This window comes from Cetorhinus maximus, chromosome 1, assembly GCF_964194155.1.
Source record: "Cetorhinus maximus chromosome 1, sCetMax3.hap1.1, whole genome shotgun sequence".
NCBI classification, from domain to species: domain Eukaryota; kingdom Metazoa; phylum Chordata; class Chondrichthyes; order Lamniformes; family Cetorhinidae; genus Cetorhinus; species Cetorhinus maximus.
In genome coordinates, this window is record NC_135879.1 from 96,656,309 (window position 1) to 96,677,907 (window position 21,599).

The 21,599-nt window shown below is 43.3% G+C and overlaps 1 protein-coding gene across 1 annotated transcript in view; it reads right to left on the reverse strand.

Moving 5' to 3' along the window:
* Nucleotides 1–21,599, reverse strand: part of LOC144684077 (transmembrane protein 144-like) — a 76,807-nt gene that overhangs the window by 26,978 nt on the left and 28,230 nt on the right. The window contains exons 6-7 of the mRNA XM_078548089.1: nucleotides 18,732–18,828; nucleotides 11,198–11,280 (exon numbers count right to left, since the gene is read on the reverse strand). Of these exons, the coding sequence (XP_078404215.1) occupies nucleotides 11,198–11,280; nucleotides 18,732–18,828 (180 nt within the window). The remainder of the gene's footprint in view (nucleotides 1–11,197; nucleotides 11,281–18,731; nucleotides 18,829–21,599) is intronic.

Genomic DNA, 21,599 nt, shown 5'->3' on the forward strand with positions numbered 1-21,599 from the left:
CCAACTGGAGCCTATTCGTCTGCTAGGACAAAAGGCCCTTCCTTCCTCCCAAAGGAAACCTTCCTTTCAAGACTTAATGGTTGGAATATTTAACCATCTTGGGGACCCAGTCATGGGAATACAAACCCTTTGTCAAAGACATTGTGAAGAGGTGGGAGTCATGTGACATGAACCTTTAGCTGGTGGAACCAGTTATATTGCCTTGCTGTCCTGAAAACTCAGTCTGCCATTTTGACATCTACAAGCAGCAGCACAGAAAAGGGGCTCTGCTCAGCTTGAATACCTGGTCCCATCTACACTGCTTCGACTTGAACTTCTGTACCCTTGCCTACAAGACTGATTCATCTCCACGTGCCTATCTCGCTGTGGAAATCAACTCTACTGGAAAAGTGATTTGTACAGAATCAGTTTTCAACCTGCCGACCTCTATGAAGGAATACGTCATTAGACTTTGCTCTGGACTCTGGACCCATGTGAAACAATAATTCTTATCTCTGTGGTCTTTGTTCTCTAAATCTTTCTTTTCTCTATCCTTTTACTGTACGAGTGCACAGGGGGCAAGGTTGTGACCCTCTTCCCATGTTTGACAGTGTACAAATAAATTAACCCTTTGAGTTCATCCTATCTTGACTTACTGAGAGGTTATTAATAGAAAATTGGATCACACCAAAACCGAGGTTGGGAAATGCCCACCGCTTATAAAGGGGGATGTAAATCAAAAACACCTTTATGTTTAATGATGGATGGTGAGAAGAGAAATTAGTGTTGCTTAAATTAAACCCCCCTCCTGTCTGTAACAGTAGAAATGTGGTCTTCTATTCCAGAGGTTGAGTGTTATGTATAAAGGAAGCATCTTTGCTGCTGCCATTGAAAGGATAATGCAGTTCTATATTAGATCAGGATCATCATGAGACAATGGAAATTCAGAAGAGGTTAGCCCATGGCAAAATAAGAAAGAAAAGAAAACTTCAATAATAAATCAAAATATCACGAGTGTTTCCATCTTCCACAATGCTTCTTTCGCACTGTTTTTCCTTAAGAGCAAATAAATAGAAGCTGGGGAAGGGCATACGGCCATGCAAGCCTTCACCGACAAGCAATAAAATCATGGCTTATCTTCTGCCACGGCTATGTTATCCCCATTTCCTTAATTCCAAGAGTAGCCAAAAAGCTATCCATCTCAGTCTTGAATATACACAGTGACTGAGCACCACAGTCCTCTGAGGCAGAGAATGCCAAAGATTCACAACCGCCTGAGAGAAGAAATTTCTCCTCAGCTTAGACCTTAATGGTCCACCCCTCATCCTGAGACAATGATTTCTAGTTCTAAATCCTTCTGCCAAGAGAAACAGTCTCTGGTCATCTGGCATGTGCCTAGAAACTTATCTCTAATCATCATGGGTGCAATTACAGCCAGCCACTTCTGGATGGACCATCAGAAAGCTCACAGGCCTCAGAACCTTGGGGGCTTCAAAACCTTCAGGGGCCCCAGGAACCTCAGAAACCTGGGGCCTTGCGAACCTCAGAAACCTGGGGCCTCGCAAACCTCAGAAACCTGGGGCTTCGGGAACCTCAGAAACCTGGGGCCTCGGGAACCTCAGAAACCTGGGCCCCCGGGAACCTCAGAAACCTGGGGCCTCGGGAACCTCAGAAACCTGGGGCCTCAGGAACCTCAGAAACCTGGGGCCTCGGGAACCTCAGAAACCTGGGGCCTCGGGAACCTCAGAAACCTGGGGCCTCGGGAACCTCAGAAACCTGGGGCCTCGGGAACCTCAGAAACCTGGGGCCTCGGGAACCTCAGAAACCTGGGCCCCCGGGAACCTCAGAAACCTGGGGCCTCGGGAACCTCAGAAACCTGGGGTTTTGGGATCCTCAGGACCCTCAAGAAGCAGCAGCTCTCAGAAGATACCAGATTGTGGGGCCGATGGAAGGGAGTCATAGCCAGCAGAAGGTTGTACAGACCCACAGTAACTTTCCAGATCTGAGTGAGAAACCAGGCAGCCTTTCTGAGACATCTGCAACCTCCTGCAAAGGGAGCTGCTGCCTGCTGAACCAGGGAGCCAAGCTTTCCTAGTATCTCTCAATTTCACCACAGCCCGTATTTGACTCCTCCCACCTCCATAACCCCCAAATATGACAGGGTGGCTGCAGGAGCTCAAAGGATGCTTCTAACCTCCTAATCTTAAACTGTTGATCCATTGTACTAATTAACTAACCAGTGGAAATAATCTTCCAGTTCGTACCACCTCAAAATTTTGAATGTCTCTATTATATTTCCCCTCAACTTTCTCTGATATATTGTGAATACAGACCTAGTTTTTCAAGTCCCTTGAATTTATATTGCATCTTTTCTATGGCTATAAGATCATTTCTATAATGGAGTGTGAAAATTATACACAGTATTGGTGCCAAAGCAATCTCTTGCAGAAAATATTACCTCACTGCTTTTGTATAAACAAAACTCAGAATTACAATTAGAAGCACTGTGTGTTCAGTTACATATTTGAACAAAGGTTGAATGAATTTCTCAGACTTTCAATAATCAGTTGTTACCTTTTGAGAAAACAAACAAAATACATTATTCCAGCCAAACCTGGATTCAAGCAGATTCCTACGTGCCCTTATTTAATAAACCTGCCCTTCTTCAATTCCTGCTCTATTGATTCTGAAAATGCCTTGCCCTGGCTAAAATTAACTTTCCACCAAGGCTACAATGTCATTTTCTCCATTTTATTTATTGCCTCTAGTTCCCTAACTTCATATCTAAAGCTTTGCATGCTCACACACAAATGCAGTAAACCTAATTCATTCATTCCACCATTGACTTTCTCCTTCATTCTTTCACTATCCTATTTCATTGTGTCAAGTATGCCTCTGCATCTTCTCCCCAGTATTACAGTATTTATACCAGTTTCTATCTCACTGCATTTATTCTTAATCTAATCTCCCCATATTCAAGGTGAGAGATGTAATTTGTTTTACTTTTGGAATCCAATGTCAGGATCAAGAATTCCGGAGGCAGATACTCACTGAGGGAAACTCCCTCTATTCTGCCCAATATGTATGCCCCAACTGTTTTATCAGAATAGTATTTTACTTGCACTGAGTGTGAATTCCATCACGCCTTGCAGTGACCATCCTACTTGCTCCCCAAGTAAAACAATTAATTCTGAGTCAATCTGGACAAGTTTGTGCTATAGGTCAATATCCATTAGGAACTGGATTGAGACTGTCCAAAGAGAATTATTTCTTATTGCCCACAAACAGCAAGACCTGGATAACATTCAAAAGTGGGCTGATTAGGTGGCAAGTAACATACTGTGTCCACAAGAGCAGCTCAGAGGCTGGGAACTCCCCAAAGACTTTTCACCATATACAAAGAACAAGTCAGGAGCATGATGGAACATTTTCCACCTGCCTGGATGAGTGCAGCTGCAACAAAACTCAAGAATCTCATCCAAAACAAAGCAGGCCATTTGATTGGCACTTCATCAATCACTTCAAGCATTGATTCCCTCCTCTGCCAACACACAGTAGTAGCAGTGTGTGCTGTATGATGTTGTATGTGCCTGCATGCCATTGAAAAGTAAAAGTGCTCAGCAGGGCAGCGGTTAACATGGGACTGAAGAATAGCACTGCCCACAGTATCATGTATAGAGTCGCATGGTAAGAGACTGAGAGAACAGTCTAGAAAGAACGCTCTGGGAGCAGCACCATGCAGGACAGTAACCTGGGATCTGTAAATAGTTATAATTTATTCATTCATGGGGTGCAGGCATCACTGGCTAGGCCAGTATTTATTGCCCATCCCTAATTGCTCTTGAGAAGGTGTGGTGAGCTGTTTTCTTGAACCGCTGCAGTCAATGTGGTGTAGGTATACCTACAGTGCTGTTAGGGAGGGAGTTCCAGGACTTTGACCCAGTGACAGTGAAGGGAGAGCGATATATTTCCAAGTCAGGATGGCGAGTGACTTGGAGGGGAACCATAAGACCATAAGATGTAGGAGCAGAAGTAGGCCATTAGGTTCATCGAGTCTGCTCCACCATTCAATGAGATCGTGGCTGTTCTGATAATCCTCAACTCCACTTTCTGGCCTTTTCCCCATAACCCTTAATCCCTTTACTGATTAAAAATCTGTCTATCTCAACCTTGAATATACTTAACGACCCAGCTTCTACAGCCCTCTGCGGTAAAGAATTCCACAGATTGACTCCCCTCTAAGAGAAGAAGGTCCTCCTCATCTCTGTTTTAAATGGGTGACCCCTTATTCTGAGATTATGCCCTCTGGTTCGAGACTCTCCCACAAGGGGAAACAAACTCTCAGCATCTACCCTGTCAAGCCCCCTAAGAATCTTAAATGTTTCAATAAGTTCGCCTCTCATCCTTCTAAACTCCAATGAGTGCAGGCCCAAACTACTCAACCTCTCCTCATAAGAAAATCCCTCCATACCCGGGATCAACCTAGTGAACCTTTTCTGGACTGCCTCCAATGCCAGTATATCTTTCCTTAGGTAAGCAGACCAAAACTATTCACAGTATTCTAGGTGTGGTCTAACTAGTGACTTGTATAGTTTTAGCAAGACTTCCCTGTATTTATACTCCATTCTCTTTGAAATAAAGGCCAACATTCCATTTGCCTTCCCTATTACCTGTTGAACTTGTATGTTAGCTTTTTGTGATTCATGCATGAGGACCTTCAAATCCCTCTGTGCTGCAGCCTTCTGCAGTCTTTCTCCATTAAAATAAATTCTATTCTTCCTGCCAAAGCGCATAACCTCACATTTTCCCACATTATATTCCACCTGACAAGTTTTTGCCCACTCACTTAACCTGTCTATATCCCTGTATAGGCTCCTTGTGTTATCCTCACCACTTGCCTTCCCATCCATTTTTGTATCATCCACAAGCTTGGCAATAGTACATTCATTTCCCTCATCCAAGTCATTAAGATATATTGTAAATAATTGTGGCCCTAGCACTGATCCCTGTGACACTCCACTCGGTACAGGTTCCATCCTGAAAATGCCCCCTTTATCCCAACTCTCTGTCTTCTATTAGTTAGCCAATCCTCTATCCAGGCTAATGTACCACTCCCAGCACCATGGGCTCTAATCTTATTAATTAGCCTTATATGTGGTACCTTATCAAACGCCTTTTGGAAATCCAAATATATTACATCTACTGATTCCCCTTTATTTATCCTGCTTGTTACCTCCTCAAAGAATTCTAATAAATTTGTCAGGCATAATTTCCCCTTTATGAAGCCATGCTGATTCTGCTTGATTATATTATGCATTTCTAAATGCTCTGTTATTACATTCTTTATAATAGATTCTAACATTTTTCCAATGACGGATGTTAAGCTAACTGGCCTGCAATTACCTTTTTTTTGTCCCCCTCCCTTTTTGAATAAGGGTGTTACATTGGCAGTTTTCCAATCCTCTGGGACTTTTCCGGAATCTAAGGACTCTTGGGAGATTACCACCAGTGCATCCACTATCTCTGCAGCTATTTCTTTTAATATCCTAGGATGCAACCCATCAGGTCCAGGGGACTTATTGGCCTTTAGCCCCATTAGTTGCCCTAGTACCATTTCTCCAGGGATAGTTATTGTATTTATTTCCTCCCCCACTTTTGCCCCTTGATTATTTAGTATTTTTGGTATGTTATTAGTGCCTTTTACTGTGAAGACTGATGCAAAGTATTTATTCAACTCCTCTGTCATTTCCTAGTTACCCATTATTATCTCCCCAGCCTCATTCTCTAAGGGGCCTATGTTCACTTTGGCCTCCCTCTTCCTTTTTATATATTAAAAGAAGCTCCTACTATCCATTTTATATTACTTGCTAGTTTACCCTCAGTTTATTTTCTCCCTCATTATTATTTTTTTTGTTAGTGTTTAAAACTTTCCCAATCCTCTGGCGTACCACTAATCTTCGCTACACTACATGTTTTTTCTTTCAATTTGATACTATCTTTAACTTCCTTGGTTAACCATGGTTAGTTTATCCCCTCCTTAGAATCCTTCTTCCTCACTGGGATATATCTTTGTTGTGGGTCATGAACTATTTTCTGAAAAGTCTGCAATTGTTCATCAACCGTCTTTTCTGCTAAACTCCTTTCCCAGTCCACTCCAGTCAACTCTGTCCTCATTCCTTTGTAATTATCCTTATTTAAGTTTAGCACAGTTGTTTCCAACACAAGTTTCTCACTCTCAAACTGAATGCTAAATTCTACCATGTTATGGTCACTGTTTCCTAAGGGATCATTTACTCCGAGATCATTTATGAAACCTGCCTCATTACACATTACCAGATCCAAAATAGCCTGATCCCTGGTTGGATCCACAACACATTGTTCGAGGAAACTCTCCCGAATGGACTCTACAAATTCTTCATTGTGGCTACCTCTGCCAATTTGACTTTCCCAATCTACATGAAAATTAAAGTCACCCATGATTAATTTATTGCCTTTTTTACATGCCCTCATTATCTCCTGATTTATTCTCTGTCCTACAGTATAGCTACTGTTAGGGGCTTGTAGACGATTCCCACCAGTGTCTTCTTCCTCTTGTTATTTCTTACCTCCACCCATATGGATTCTATATCTTCCAATCCAAGATCATTTCTTGTTATCGTACTTATTCCATCTCATACTAACAAAGCTACCCCACCACCCTTTCCTTCCTGCCTTTCCTTTCGAGGAATCATATACTCCTGGATATTTAGTTCCCAGTTTTGATCTTGTAACCATGTCTCCATAATGGCTATAAGATCATAGCCATTAACCTCTATTTGTGCCATTAATTCATTTATCTTGTTCCAAATACTACGTGCATTTAAGAGCATTTAATTTAGCCTTTTTACCATTTTTCCTCCTCTGACCCTATTTGCTGCTGTTTTTTTATGTTTGTACACCCTGTCCCTTCCTGTCAAACTCTGGGTATCATTACCTAAATAGCTACCCTGTGAGGCTACCATATCCTTTTGCTTTGTAAGCCTACATATCCCCTCTCCAGAACCCTCTGCTCCTCTATTTAGTTTAAGGCCCTCTCTACAGCCCTAGTTATTCAATTCACCAGGACACTGGTCCCAGCACAATTCAAGTGAAGCCTGTCTTAACGGAACAGCTCCCTTCTACCTCAGTGCCCCATGAACTGAAACCCATTCCTCACATACCAATCTTTGAGCCACGCATTTAATTCCTTGATTTTATTTACCCTGTGCCAGTTTGCCCTTGGCTCAGGTAATAATCCCGAGATTATTACCTTGGAGATTCTGCTTTTTAATTTAGTTCCTAACTGTTCAAATTCTTTTAGCAGAACCTCCTTTCTAGTCCTTTCAATGTCGTTGGTACCAATATGGACAACAGCTGGATCCCTCCCCTCCCACTCCAAGTTCGTCTCCAGCCCTGAGGAGATGTCCTTAACCCTGGCGCTGGGCAGGCAACACCGCCTTAAGGACTCATGCTCACGGCTACAGAGAACATGATCAGCCCTCTAATTATACTGTCCCCCTACCACTACTATGTTCCTATTTCCTCCCCCCACTTGAATACCTTCCCTGTACCACGGTGCCATGGTCAGTTTGCTCATCCTCCCTGCAGTCCCTGCTCTCGTCCACACATCTTGCAAGAACCTTGTAACTGTTGGACAGCTGCAGGGGCTGAGGTTCCTCGAATGCTACCCCCTGGGTCCCCATACCTGCCTCACCAGCAGTCACACCCTCCTGTCCCTAATCTCAGGCCAAATTTGAATGACCTAATCTGAGGGGTGTGACAGACTCCTGGAGCAAAGTGTCCAGGTAACTTCTCCTCCCCCGCAGCCCCCCCCGCCCCCCCACCCCCTCTCCCTATTGTGGCACAATGTCTGCAGCTCGGAATCTAGCTCCTTAACTCAGATCCAAAGTCCCTCGACTGCAAACACTTACTACAGATGTGTTCACTCTGGATCACTTTGGTGTCTGGCAAATCCCACATGCTGCAGCAGCAACTCATCACCTGCCATCACTATCGTACATTACTTAATTTATTAATTAATTACTCTAGTATCCCTGCTCTTTACACTTGAAGAATCCCCAGCTCTTTACACTTTATTGTAATTATTTTTCTTACACCAGTATCAAACTTATACTTAACAAGCTATTTTTAAGAAGAGAGAAAAAAAAATTAGAGACCTAAACACAAACTCAAGACCTTACTTTTACTTTAAAGACTTGAAACTAGAAACACTCACCAATCCCACTCACCAATCAGCTGCTTTCACTGCACTCCCGTCACATTGTGGTTCATGATGTCACTCTGCTGCTGGTATCACATGAACTCTCCCCGCTCTTTTTTCAATGAAATCTCCCTGCTCTCTGCGCTCTTTTTAAAGAACTTCCAGGTGCTGCTGTTCCCATGTATCTGTTGCCCATGTCCTTCTAATTGATAGTGATCGTGGGTTTGGAAGGTGCTGTCTAAGGAGACTTAGTGAGTTCCTGCAGTGCATCTTGTAGATGGTACATAGTGTTGCCACAGTGTGTTGGTGGTGGAAGGAATGAATGTTTGTGGATGGGGTGCCAATCAAGTGGGCTGCTTTGTCCTGGATGATGTTGAGTTTCTTGAGTGTTGTTGGAGCTGCACTCATCCAGGCAAGTGGAGAGTATTCCATCACACTCCTGACTTGAGCCTTGTAGATGGTGGACAGATTTGGAGAGTCAGGATCCCTAGCCTCTGAAGGCTGCTCTTGTAGCCACAGTATTTATGTGGCTAGTTCAGTTTCTGGTCAATGGTAACCCCCAGGATGTTGATAGTGGGGGATTCAGCGATGCTAAAGCCATTGAAAGTCAAGGGGCGATGGGTAGATTCTCTCTTGTTGGGGACGGTCATTGCCTAGCAGTTGTGTGGCATGACTGTTACTTGCCACTTGTCAGCCCAAGCCTGGACATTGTTCAGGTCTTGCTGCATTTGGACATGGACTGCTTCAGTATCTGAAGAGTCACGAATGGTGCTGAACATTGTGCAATCATCAGTGAACATCCCCACTTCTGACCTTATGATGGCAGGAAAGTCATTGATGAAACAATTGAAGATGGTTGGGCCTAGGACACTACCCTGAGGAAATTCTGCAGTGATGTCCTGGAACTGAGGTGATTGACCTCCAACAACCACAACCATCATCATTTATGTTAGGTATAACTCCAACCAGTGAAGAGTTTTCCCCCTGATTCCCATTGACTCCCGTTTTGCAGGGGCTCCTTGATGGCACACTTGGTCAAATGTTGCCTTGATGCCAAGGGCAGTCACCCTCACCTCACTACTAGAGTTCAGTTCCTTTTTCCATGTTTGAACCAAGGCTGTAATGAGGTCAGGATCTGAGTGGCTCTGGCAGAACCCAAACTAGGCATCAGTGAGCAGATTATTGCTATGCAAGTGTTGCTTAATAGCACCATTGATGACACCTTCCATCATTTTACTGATGACCGATGGTAGACTGATGGGGCGGTAATTGGCTGGGTTGGATTTGTCCTGCTTTTTATGTACAGGACATACCTGGGAAAATCTCCATATTGCCGGGTAGATGCCAGTGTTGTAGCTGTACTGGAACAGCTTGGCTAGATGCGTGGTAAGTTCTGGAGTAGATGTCCTCAGTACTATTGGCAGTATATTGTCAGGGTCCATAGCCTTTACAGCACCCAGTGCCTTCAGCCATTTCTTGATATCACATGGAGTCAATCGAATTGGCTGAAGACTGGCACCTGTGATGCTGGGGACTTCCAGAGGATGCCGAGATGAATCATCCACTCGGCACTTTTAACAGTAAATGGTTCATGTTTAAACATATACGTCTCAAGATCTCATAATTGAGACATCACCGTGCACCAGTCTGAGCAGCGGTGATAAACTAACAGGTACCATCTACAAGATGCACTGCAGCAATTCGTCAAGGCTTCTTAGACACCACTTTCCAAACCCATGAACTCTACTGCCTAGGCAGGAGGTGCATGGGAAGACCAGTGCATGCAAGTTCCTTTCAAGTCACACAGCATCCTGGCTGGAAAATATCTTGCAGCTTCTTCATCGTCGCTGTGTAAAAATCTTGGAACTCCCTAGCTAACAGCGCTGTGGGGGTATATATGCAACATTGCCTGCAGTCATTCAAGAAGGTGACTCATCTCCATCTTCTCAAGGACAATTAGGGATGGTCAATAACAGTGGCACCCACAGTCAATGAATGAATAAAAAGGTGCAAGGTAAATAAGCCCTTTGAATTAATGGTTTATTTCTATGTAGGCCCTGTCAATGGTTAACTGCAATTACTTTGTATTACAGCATTCTGGGCTGTCATGTTTGGTACAGGAATGTCATATTATGAACTTTCGGTCAATACTTTTAAAAATTGGGCTCAAACAATCTATTAAGATGGGTGTTGCAAATCAGGTGACTTTTGGCATTTGGACTACAGACAGTATCAAGTCTCCGATGAGTACCTAATTAAATATAGAGATAGGTGAGTGACCATTGTATCACAATGGCCTCCCCCATCCAAACCAGACTGGGTGGGCCTCAGAAGTGTTAACCCAACAGTCACGTGGTTAAAACTGGTTTTGGGGACTGCACCCTTAATACTCCAGGACCCAGCAGATCAGCAAACCATTAGTCGTCAGCCAGTTTAAGAATCAGATTCTGAAACTAGCTGCACGTCATCAAGCAGACAAAGTACTTAACCTGTTCCAGTTTCAAAGTTCACCTAAAATCAAACTTCTAGATATTTGACTACAAGAAACCTGTCAACCTGCTCTGAAGCCTTTGTTTTACAAGACCCTTACTTCAACTTTAAATAATTGAACGTATTCAAGAAAGCACAAGGCTTCCACATGGAAGACTGTAGATCATACATCAGGGACTGAATTAACCGTAATATGTAAAAGTGCACTATCTTTATCTGTTTCCAATCTTTGTGTGTGTGTGTGTGTGTGTGTGTGTGTGTGCGCGCATATGGGTGAGTAAATGTGTGATGATTCACATTGTGTAAGAATTAATTATCTTTTTGATTTTTAAACTCGCTAAAACTTGTTGCTGAATTATTTAATTGGAACACACATACCAAGGGTAAGAAAAGGCACACCTCTTCTCATACAAAACATACTGATTATGGGCAGTGAGAAAGCACATACATTCTGTCAATGACACTATGCTGTAGATTTCTTTTACTTACACCAATTTCTTTTGTAGGGGATTGAGTTTATCAGTCCAGCAAACGTCTCCTCGTTTTGTAGAAGTCTCATCTAATGATGAAGGCTGTCAAAAAGACAAGGGTAACCATTAACATATTCCACATTTCCTGTCACCTTGCCCTTAATAGTATATTGAGAAAAAACTGAAGTCTAGATACCCTGGAGTTTAGATCACATGATACTTGCCCGCCATTTGCAAAATTATATTGCAAGTAGTGGGTTCCCTATATTTAATGGTTTAGAGTTCTGAAAATAAGATGGTCACCTGAGAGTAGGCAAAGAAATTGAATAGCGTGGAAACCGCAACTGTGAACTGCCAAAATAATGAGGACCTGGAAAAAGATTAGTTAGTGGGAGACCTGGAGACAAGACTTTGGAGGATGCAAGCAGGAGGAAGAGTGCCTAGATGTATTTGGAATTCAACCACGTGGAATTCAGGGGGACATAATAGAGAGGGGAGGCCAATGATGAGATAGAGAGCTTTTTGTTAGATCCAATCTGGAAGTGTGTCAGAGCTTTTGGCATTGGTGGAGTACTGTAGGGAGCAAATTCATTCATAGAATCATGGATATGTCAGGTTGTGGTGGCGAGGGATGGCAATATAGAAAATGCAAGTATTGTGAGAGAGTGTTGTGAGTTTTGGACTATTTAGAGCGTATGTGGTTGGGGAGGAGGAATGTTAGAGATAAAGTGAGTCCTTGATTTTCAGCCAGGTAGAAATGTTAATCATCTTTTAACTGCAGCTAGTGTTTCTTCCCCTAGCCAACTGAACTCTTTCCTGGTCTCTGAAGTACTTTCTAATACCAAAACAGGGATGCTGCAATGGTGGTGCTGGACACCCACAATTCCCTGCAGCACTGAAACTGCTCTTTGGTGTCACCGGAATGGCCATGTGCGCATGTGCGGGCTGGCTGTGGGAACAGCTGCAACATGTCCCGAAGTACTCAGGAAAGAAAAGACAGTGTGGCGGTGATCAGCAGATAGGTGGCGGTGATCTGTAGGCTGGTTGTGATCAGCAGGCAAGCGGCAATCAGCAGACAAGCAGCGATCAGCAGGCAAGTGGCAATCAGGAGGCAGGTGGCGATCAGCAGGCAGGCAGTGATCAGCAGTCATGTGGTGATCAGCAGTCAGGTGGTGATCAGCAGTCAGGCAATGATCAGCAGGCAGGTGGCGATCAGCGGGCAGGCAGTGATCAGCAGTCAGGTGGCGATCAGTAGGCAGGCAGTGATCAGCAGTCAGGTGGTGATCAGCAGTCAGGTGGTGATCAGCAGTTAGGTGGTGATCAGCAGGCAGGCGGTGATCAGCATGCACAGGGGCTTGTAAATTCTTCTGCCGGGTTATCAGAGCAGTACCCAGGGAATCAATCCTCAATCACAGGAAACTCCAGGGCAGAGGATTGATTAGTCTAGTTGTGACATGTAAATTGATACAAATTGGTCTGTACAAATTGAGTGATCACCAGATGTTCCTCATGATATGACCTTCTCCTGTTATGAGACACTTTGAATGATTTGGTTAACAGGATATCAGCCTAATATTGGTTGCTGGTAATGGAGATGATTGGCCCCGGTGAACTATAATGTCATGTCAAAAAGCAGAATACTGCAGATGCTGGAAATCTGAAATAAAAACAGAGGGCAAAATTTTACAGCAGCGGGATTTTACGTTCCCGCCAAAGCCAATGAGGTTTAGAATGTCTCGCCGCATTTTACAGCCCCGTCCCCGCCGAAATGAGGCCGTAAAATCCTGCCCAGAGGTGCTGGAAATACTCAGTAGATCAGACAGCATCTGTGGAGGGAGGAACAGAGTTAACATTTCAGATCATGACCTTTTATCAGAACTGGGAAATATTAGATTTTTAAAATTCATTCATGGGATGTGGGCATCGCTGGTTAGGCCAGCATCTATTGCCCATCCCTTATTGCCCTTGAGAAGGTAGTGGTGAGCTACCTTCTTGAAATGCTGCAGAGCATGTGGTGTAGGTACACCCACAATGCTGTTAGGAAGGGAGTTCCAGGATTTTGACCCAAGAACAGTGATATATTTCCAAGTCAGGATGGGGAGTGGCTTGGAGGGAAACTTCCAGGTGGTGGTGTTCTCATATGTCTGTTGCCCTTGTCCTTCTAGATGGTAGTGGTTGTGGGTTTGGAAGGTGCTATCTAAGGAGCCATGGTGAGCTTCTGCAGTGCTTCTTGTAATGATAGACACTGCTGCTACTACGCGTCGGTGGTGAAGGGGGTGGATGTTTGTGGCTGGGGTGCCAATCAAGTGGGACTGCTTTGTCCTAGATAGTGTCCAGCTTCTTGAGTGTTGTGGGAGCTGCACTCATCCAGGCAAGTGGAGAATATTCCATCACACTCCTGACTTGTGCCTTGTAGATGGTGGACAGGCTTTGGGGAGTCAGGAGGTGAGTTACTTGCCACAGGATTCCTAGCCTCAGGCCTGCTCTTATAGCCACAGTATTTATGTGGCTAGTCCAGTTCAGTTTCTGGTCAATGGTGACCCCCAAAACGTTGATAATGGGGGATTCAGTGATGGTAATGCCACTGAACATCAAGGGGCGATGGTTAGATTCTCTCTTGTTGGAGATGGTCACTTCCTGGCACTTGTGTGGCGCGAATGTTACTTGCCACTAGTCAGCCCAAGCCTGGGCATTGTCCAGGTTTTGCTGCATTTAGACATGGACTGTTTCAGTATCTGAGGAGTCGCGAATGGTGTTGAACGTTTTGCAAGCATCAGTGAACATCCCACTTCTGACCTTATGATGGAAGGAAGGTCATTGATGAAGCAGCTGAAGCTGGTTGGGCTGAGGACACTAACCTGAGGAACTCCTGCAGTGATGTCCTAGGGCTGAGATGATTGACCTCCAACAACCACAAACATCTCCCTTTGTGCTAGGTATGACTCCAACCAGAGAAGAGTTCCCCCCGATTCCCATTGACTCCAGTTTTTCTAGGGCTCCTTGATGCCACGCTCAAGGGCCTTGATGAGCAAATTAGGTGGGACAAGGACAAAAGGATGTTCTGTGATAGGGTGAAAGACAAGAAAGATTAAATGGCAGAAGAGTTAGTCTTACAGGGCCAAAGGGATGGAGAAGAGGTTAGAAAAGAAACAAAAAAAGACCAAAAAATGTGCCGAGAGCAGATGTGCTACTCTCTGAAAGTGAAAATATAAGAAAAAGTGAAACATGGAAAGAAAAGGAAACTAAATGGGGGACAGTGTTTATGATCTGAAATTGTTGAACTCAATATTAAGTCTGAAAGACTATGAAGTGCCTAGTCGAAAGATAGGTTGCTGTTCCTCAAGCCTCCGGCAAAGGACAGAGATGTCAATGTGAGAATAAGGGGGAGAATTAAAATGACACACTACAGGAAGCTCAGGGTCATGCTTGCAGACAAAAGGGAGGTATACTGCAAAATGTTCGCCCGATATTTACTTGGTCTCCCCAATGTAGAGGAGACCACATTGTGTGCAGCAAGTGCAGTAGACTAAATTGTAAGAAGTACACATAAATCGTTGCTTCACCTGGAAGGAGTGTGTAGGGCATTGGAGGGTGAGAAGAGAGGAGGTAAAAAGACAAGTGTTACATCTCCTCCATTTGCATGGAAAAATATTGTGGGAAAGGGATGGGTGTTAAGGGTGACTAAGGAATGAACCACATTGTCGCGGATAGAACAGTCGCTTTGGAACGCTGAAAGGAGAGGGGACAATGTGTTTGGGGGTGATATTATACTGGAGTTGATGGAAATGGTGGAAAATGATCCATTAAATATGGGGACTGGTGGAGTGGAAAATGAGGAGAAGGGCAAGGAGGGGAAGGGGTGAATGGCCTACACGGGTGAGAGCAGAAGTGTAGGAAGTATGGTGGGCACAGTTGAGGGCCCTGTCAACCATGGTGGGGAGAATCCTTGGTTGAGGGAAAAAGGAAGACATCTCTGAAACACAGGTGTGGAAAATTGCATCATCAGAACAGACATGATGGAGACGGAGGAACTGGGAGAATGGGATGGAGCCCTTACAACTTGTAGGGTGCAAGGAAGTGTAGTCAAGGTAGCTGTGGGAGTCTGTGGGCTTGTAGTGAATATAGTTGATAGCCTATCACTAGAAATGGAGACAGAGAAATCAAGGAAGGGAAGGGAAGAGTCGGAGATGGACCATGAGAAACTGAGAGAAGGGTGGAATTGGAAGCAAAGTTGAAGTTTTTCAATTCAGGGTGAGAGCAGGACATGGCACCAATACGGTCATTGATTACTGGAAAAACGCTTGAGGGTGGGGGCTCGAATAGGAGTGTAACAAGAAATGTTCAACATATCCTACAAAAAGGCAGGCATAGTTAGGACCCACGCAGGTACATAAGAACATGAGAAATAGGAGGAGGAGTAGGCCATTCAGCCCTTCGAGCTTGCTCTGCCATTCAATGAGATCGTGGTTAATTTTCTACTTCTACACCATTTTCCTGCACTAACCCCATATTCCTTGATGTTTTTAATATTTGGAAATCTATCGATCTCAGTCTTGAACATACTCAACGACTAAGGCTCCACAGCCCTCTGGGTTACATTCACCACTCACTAAGTGAAGAAATTCCTCCATCTTAGTCCTAAATGGCCTGCCACATATTCTGAGCCTGTGACCTCTGGTTCTAGACCCCCTCAGCCAAGAGAAACATCCTTCCTGCACCTTCCCTATCGAGGCCTTGTAAGGATTTTGAATGTTTGAATGAGGTCACCACTCATTGCTCTGAATTCCAGAGCATAAAGCAAAAACAGAAAATGCTGGAAAAACTCAGCATGTCTAACAGCATCTGTGGAGAGAAAAAAAACCAGATTTAACATTTCGAGTCCATGTGACTCTTCTTCAGAGAATAAAGGCCCAGTATAATTAATCTTTCCTCATAGCACAACCCCTCCATCCCAGGAATTAATTTAGTGAACCTTTGTTGCACTCCTTCTATGGCAAGTATACCTTTCCTTGGTTAAGGAGAACAAAACTGTACACAATACTCCAGGTGCAGTCTCACCAAGGCTCTACATCTTTGTGGTAAGACTTCTTCACTGCTATACTCAAATCCTCTAGTAATAAAGGCCAACATACCATTTGCGTTCTTAATTGCTTGCTGTATCTTCATGTTAGCTTTCAGTGACTAATGAACAAGGACACCTAAGTTGCATTGAAGTTCAACACTTCCCAGCCTCTTACCGTTTAAGAAATACTCTGTATTTAGAGTCATAGAGTTATACAACATAGAACCAGGCCCTTCAGCCCATCGTGCCCATGCTGGGCATCAAGCACCTATCTATTCTGTTTTTCCTACCCAAATGGATAACCTCACACTTCTCCTCATTTTATTCCATCTGCCAATTTTTTTGCCCACTTACTTAGCCTCTTCAAATCCCTTTGAAGCATCTTTGCATCCTACTCACAACTCATGCTTCCATCTAGTTTTGTGTCAACTAAAAATTTAGATATATTACATTTAATCCCCACATCAAAATCATTGATGTAGATTGCAAATAGCTGGGGCCCAAACATTGATCCATGCCATACCCCACTAGTCTCAGCCTGCCAACCTGAAAATGACCCATTGATTCCAACCCTTTGTCTTCTGTCTGTTCACCAATTCTCAATCCATGCCAGTATATTACCTCTAATCCCATGTGCTCTAATTTTGTTTACTAACCTGTTGTGTGGGACCTTATCAAAATCTTTCTGAAAATCTAAATATACCACCAGCTCCCCCTTATCTATTCTGCTAGTTTCACCCTCAAAATACTCCAACTGGCGTGTTAAACATAATTTCCCTTTCATAAATCCATGGCAACACCTTTTATTTGGAGGAAATGAGATGAATTAAAGGAGAAATAGTTCAATGAGAGAACAAGTTCAAGCAGGCAGAGGAGGGGAATGGTCGATGGAAACTGGTTGGGCCTCCATTCAAGGAAGAAGTGGAGAGCCCTCAGACTGTCCTGAGAGGGATAAAGGTGTAGAGAGTTTGAACATCCATGGTAAAGTGGAGACAGTTAGGGCCATGAAATTGGAAACTTTTAAAGTGATGGAGGGCCTCAGAAGAGTCACAAATGTAGGTGGGGAGAGACTGGAGAAGAGGAGAAAAATTAGAGTTAAAGGAGAAAGAAATCAGTTCAGTGGGGCAGGAGCAGGCTGAAACAATAGTTCTACCAGGGTAGCCCTGTATATCAATCTGGGGAAGGAGGCAGAAGTGAGCTGTATGGGGTTGAGGAACTTTGAGGTGGGAAGCTGTGGAGGGAAAATCACACGAGGAAAGAATGTCATTGACTGTTCTGAAAACAATGGCTTCATGCTCGGTGGTGGGGTCATGGTTCAGGGGGAGGTAGGGGGAAATGTTGGAGAGCTAATGCACAGCTTCTGTTAGGAAGAGGTAAGTTCGCCAGATTTTTGGTTCAAAAACAGTAGCACTAAAGTCAAGAACCATTTTTTTTAAAGGAAAGTTTCACTGCTACATCTCGTAAGGTGAAAATAACTGTAAGGTTTTGTAATAACAAGGATGCCTCTGGGAATCTAGATCAGAATACAGTTAGCCAAATCCCCTGATGAAAGGGGATAAATATCACAATATTCTGTAGGAGGCAGAAAATGAAATGACTGTTTGCTAAACTGTTTTTACTGAAAGAAAACTTCAATTAACCTTTTAAGTTAATTCCCAGTGGTTTGTTTCAGGATTTTTTATGTACTATTATTTATTGAGTTTCTTACTTTTTTAATCTAATATTTCTGCTCTTGTAAATTGTTCAGTAGAAGTAGTTTGGTAGTTTTAGCCTGTACCAGTCAGATTCTGAGAGTGATATGTTGTACATTTTGGTTCCAAACCAGATGTACTAAGAATACTGTGATTTTCAGTGTATGGTAACACCAATAAATAGAGCAATTGTTGGCTGATTCATTCCTATCTAAAGGGGGAGCCTGCTGACCATTGAGAAAAAGGGAGAAATTTTATCTTCAATATCTGGGCAACAGATTGGAATGTCCAGTCATTACAGAATCCAGCCAATTCCTAATCCATTGGGTGGGTTCTACATTGGCTGGGAGGTCTGTGCTGCTAGTCTACCTTCCTTGTGGGTAAGTAGATGAGGTTGAGCTCAGTGAAGCAGACCCTAAGGAAAAGGGGGCTCCTGTTCTTAATTTTCAGATTGGCCCCCATATACATGGAGGAAAATGACTGCGGTTGGGGGTGGCAGTGCCAGGCAAATCTCACCCTGCCATAATGGAGGGTGGGCATTGGATTTTCTAGCCACATGGAGCCGATGAGTGTCAACATGGCTGTTAATGATGCTTGCCCCTCCTCCTCATATAAACAAGGTGCCCACTTCGTGACTTGGGATTAGCACTGGAAGGCACCAGCGAGGCATCATCCTGGTATAAACTGCCTTCATTGCCTCCTGAAGAAATTCAAGAACTATATATTTTAAAAGTTCTATGTTTTACACTCAAAATTTACCTAACAAGCTGCTAAGATATACTTTTGACCATTTGCCAAACCTGTAAGGCTTCCAATTCCTTGTCTTGTATTAAGGGGAATTTTTCTTCTGGCGTCGGTTCTTTACTCTCAGTTTTCACAAAAATAAGAATTCCAGCACTGAAATGAGTTAGAATAACTGGATTGAAACCTGTAATTATGCTCCTGCAAAGACTTTGGCTTGGATTTTGCAGTAAGAATTATGGTGAGACTAACACTGCTTACTGTTATTGAAGAGTAAAACTGAAAAATAATTTCTGATAACTGCACATGCAGTTAAATGCAGAAATCAGGAAGTTGCTGCCTAAGTTGCCTTGCTCCTCCATAAGCTTTACTACACCAGTATCTCGCTGAGGGATTCTGCATTGAAATAAATGGAAGGGCCTGAAATTGTGGTACTTACCCACTAGACATGCAGAAAAAGTTAAGGCTGGTCCATTCCAGTGTAAGTGATTTTTTTATGGTGTGATAAGTCGAGGCTAAACAACTCCTCTGGCCCTGAAAATTAACATTTACAATTGTGGAATCTCATTCCTTCAAATTTCAATTATTATTTCTTTCTGTTTCTTTTATCACACTCTCTTGCCTTCCCATCTTTCTTTCCTTCCTTCTATTTCACTTTCCATACATAATTTGACTTTGCATTAACAATTCAAACTTACACTTCTGGTTCAGACTCTGAGTGCTGTAGGATTCTTCAATCTGATTGGTTAATGAGATGGTTAATTACCCTGTTCACACAGTCCAGGTCCATCATAGAGCGATGCTACACCAAAGTGGATTTCTAATCACAGTGGGTTTCAGTGCAATAATGGGTCGCTGGGCAAGTGGACGTGTAATGAATGAGCAGCACAGGCTGCTTACTGCTGACTGCAAAATCCAGGCCTTTGTCCTTCATTAGGTGTAGCAAACATACATTGTTGATTCCAGTGAATGACTTACTTTGATATATGTCATTCTTAATAGTAACGGTCTCCATACACTTAAATGAATTTGCAATCTGTTTCACTCTTATTTGCCTACACAACAGTCACTGCAGCTAATTGTAAATGCATTGGCTGTGAATTACTTTGAAACCTTTCTAAGTGATATGATAAAGGAATTAATTAAATGCCAGTCTTTTTTTTATTATAAGTAACAATTTCCTAACATTGACAGCTCTGGGTATTTTTTTTAAACTTTAGTGGTATTTGGATAGGAAATCCCTTGAATGAAAATATTTTAATTTTACTTTCTTCATATTTTTTCTACATTACAATAGTGAGTGCACTTTTAAGTAGTTCGTTGGCTGTGTTACAACCAGTCGCTGGGTGAGGTCCCCCAATTTGTTAACTTCTCGAATAGGACCCCAATTTTGTTATGCTTCTGGGTGAGGAGGAATGAGCTGTCTCCATTTCATTATTCAACCCCCTCATTTGGTCATAACAAGGTTACTTTAAAAGGGTTCCCTTCCCCTGTGGATACTTTTTCCCAGTTCAAATGTATTTACTTTTTAGAAGGAGCCAATTTAACCAGGCTTTCTTGAGTCAAAGAAAGAATAAATTTATTAATTACTAAAATACAAGAAAAATAATAAAAATGCAACACACATGCACACAGATGAGGAATGAGAAGTTAAGAGTCCAAATAAAAGTTTTTAAAAATATACGAATCAGTCTTTGGCTTGTCATTGAGGCATAGATGGTGGTATGTTGCAGCCGTTAAGTTGGGTGATTGCGGTAGAGCTGACTCTGACAGTTTTGCAGTTATTTTGAGGATACTTAGTTCTGCAGGGTGGCTGAAAGGCTGTCCTATTTCCTTTAGATTGTGGCTTCTGCTGAGTTTTACCTCCAGCAACAGAGAGAGAGAGAGAGAGATCCTTCACCTGCAAGCTGCATGGGAGGTTTGAGGGGGGGCGGTGGCTGCTTGCTATCACGCACAGTCACACACCAGCACACCAGCTTTTTAAATGATTTTTCCCTGTGTATTCTGGAAGGGAAAAAACTATGACTTGCACCCAAAAGTTCTTGTTCTTTTCATCTTAAACCATTTACATATTCTGGGATATAAATCAACAGGAGATTGATTTTGAAATAAAAGCAGGAAATGCTGGCAAACCTCAGAAGGTGTGGCAGCATCTGTGGAGAGAGAAACAGAGTTAATGGCCAGGATCTTTCCATCGGCGATTTGGGGGCGGGGCCCACTCGCCGATGGGAAAATGACGCGGGATGATGTCGGGAGGAACCCCCGACGTCATCCCGGTCCCTTTAAATTTTTAGGAAGGCGGGCAGACAGCAAAATCAGCTGTCCACCCTCTGACCTGTCAATGGCCAATTAAGGCCATTGACAGGATAATTAAGATTGTTAAAGACCCTGCCCGTCCAACCTTAAGGCTGGCGGGCAGGCCAGGAGCCCCAGCGGGCTCTTGTTAATACATGAAATTTCATCCATTGGCGGGATGAGGTTTGATGCCCATTTTTAAAAAGTGTCATAAAGTTAATGTGTTTCTTATTAACATGTCCCATCTCGTGAGGGGGACATGTTAATAATTTTTTAATTTTTCTATTTTTAAAGTTTTTTGGACTGTCAGTGATCTCCCTGAAACAGGACTTTGTCTCAGGGAGCAATGCGCTCTTTCGCAAGCATGCGCGAAAGAGCACACTTTGACAGATGGGGAATCCCTCCCCCCCGCACAGGAATCGCATAGTGCTTCCTGTCGGGCAGGCCGCTGGGCGAGCCTTAATTGGCCCGCCCACTCAAAATGCATCAAGATGCAAAATGCATCATATTCTGCCCAATATGTCAAGTCTGTATTGCTCTTCTTCAGAGCTAAAGAGAAATAGAAACATGATGGATTTTATACTGCTTAAGAGGGGGTAGAGCAGGTGACATAAGATAGAAGGTCAAGGGTA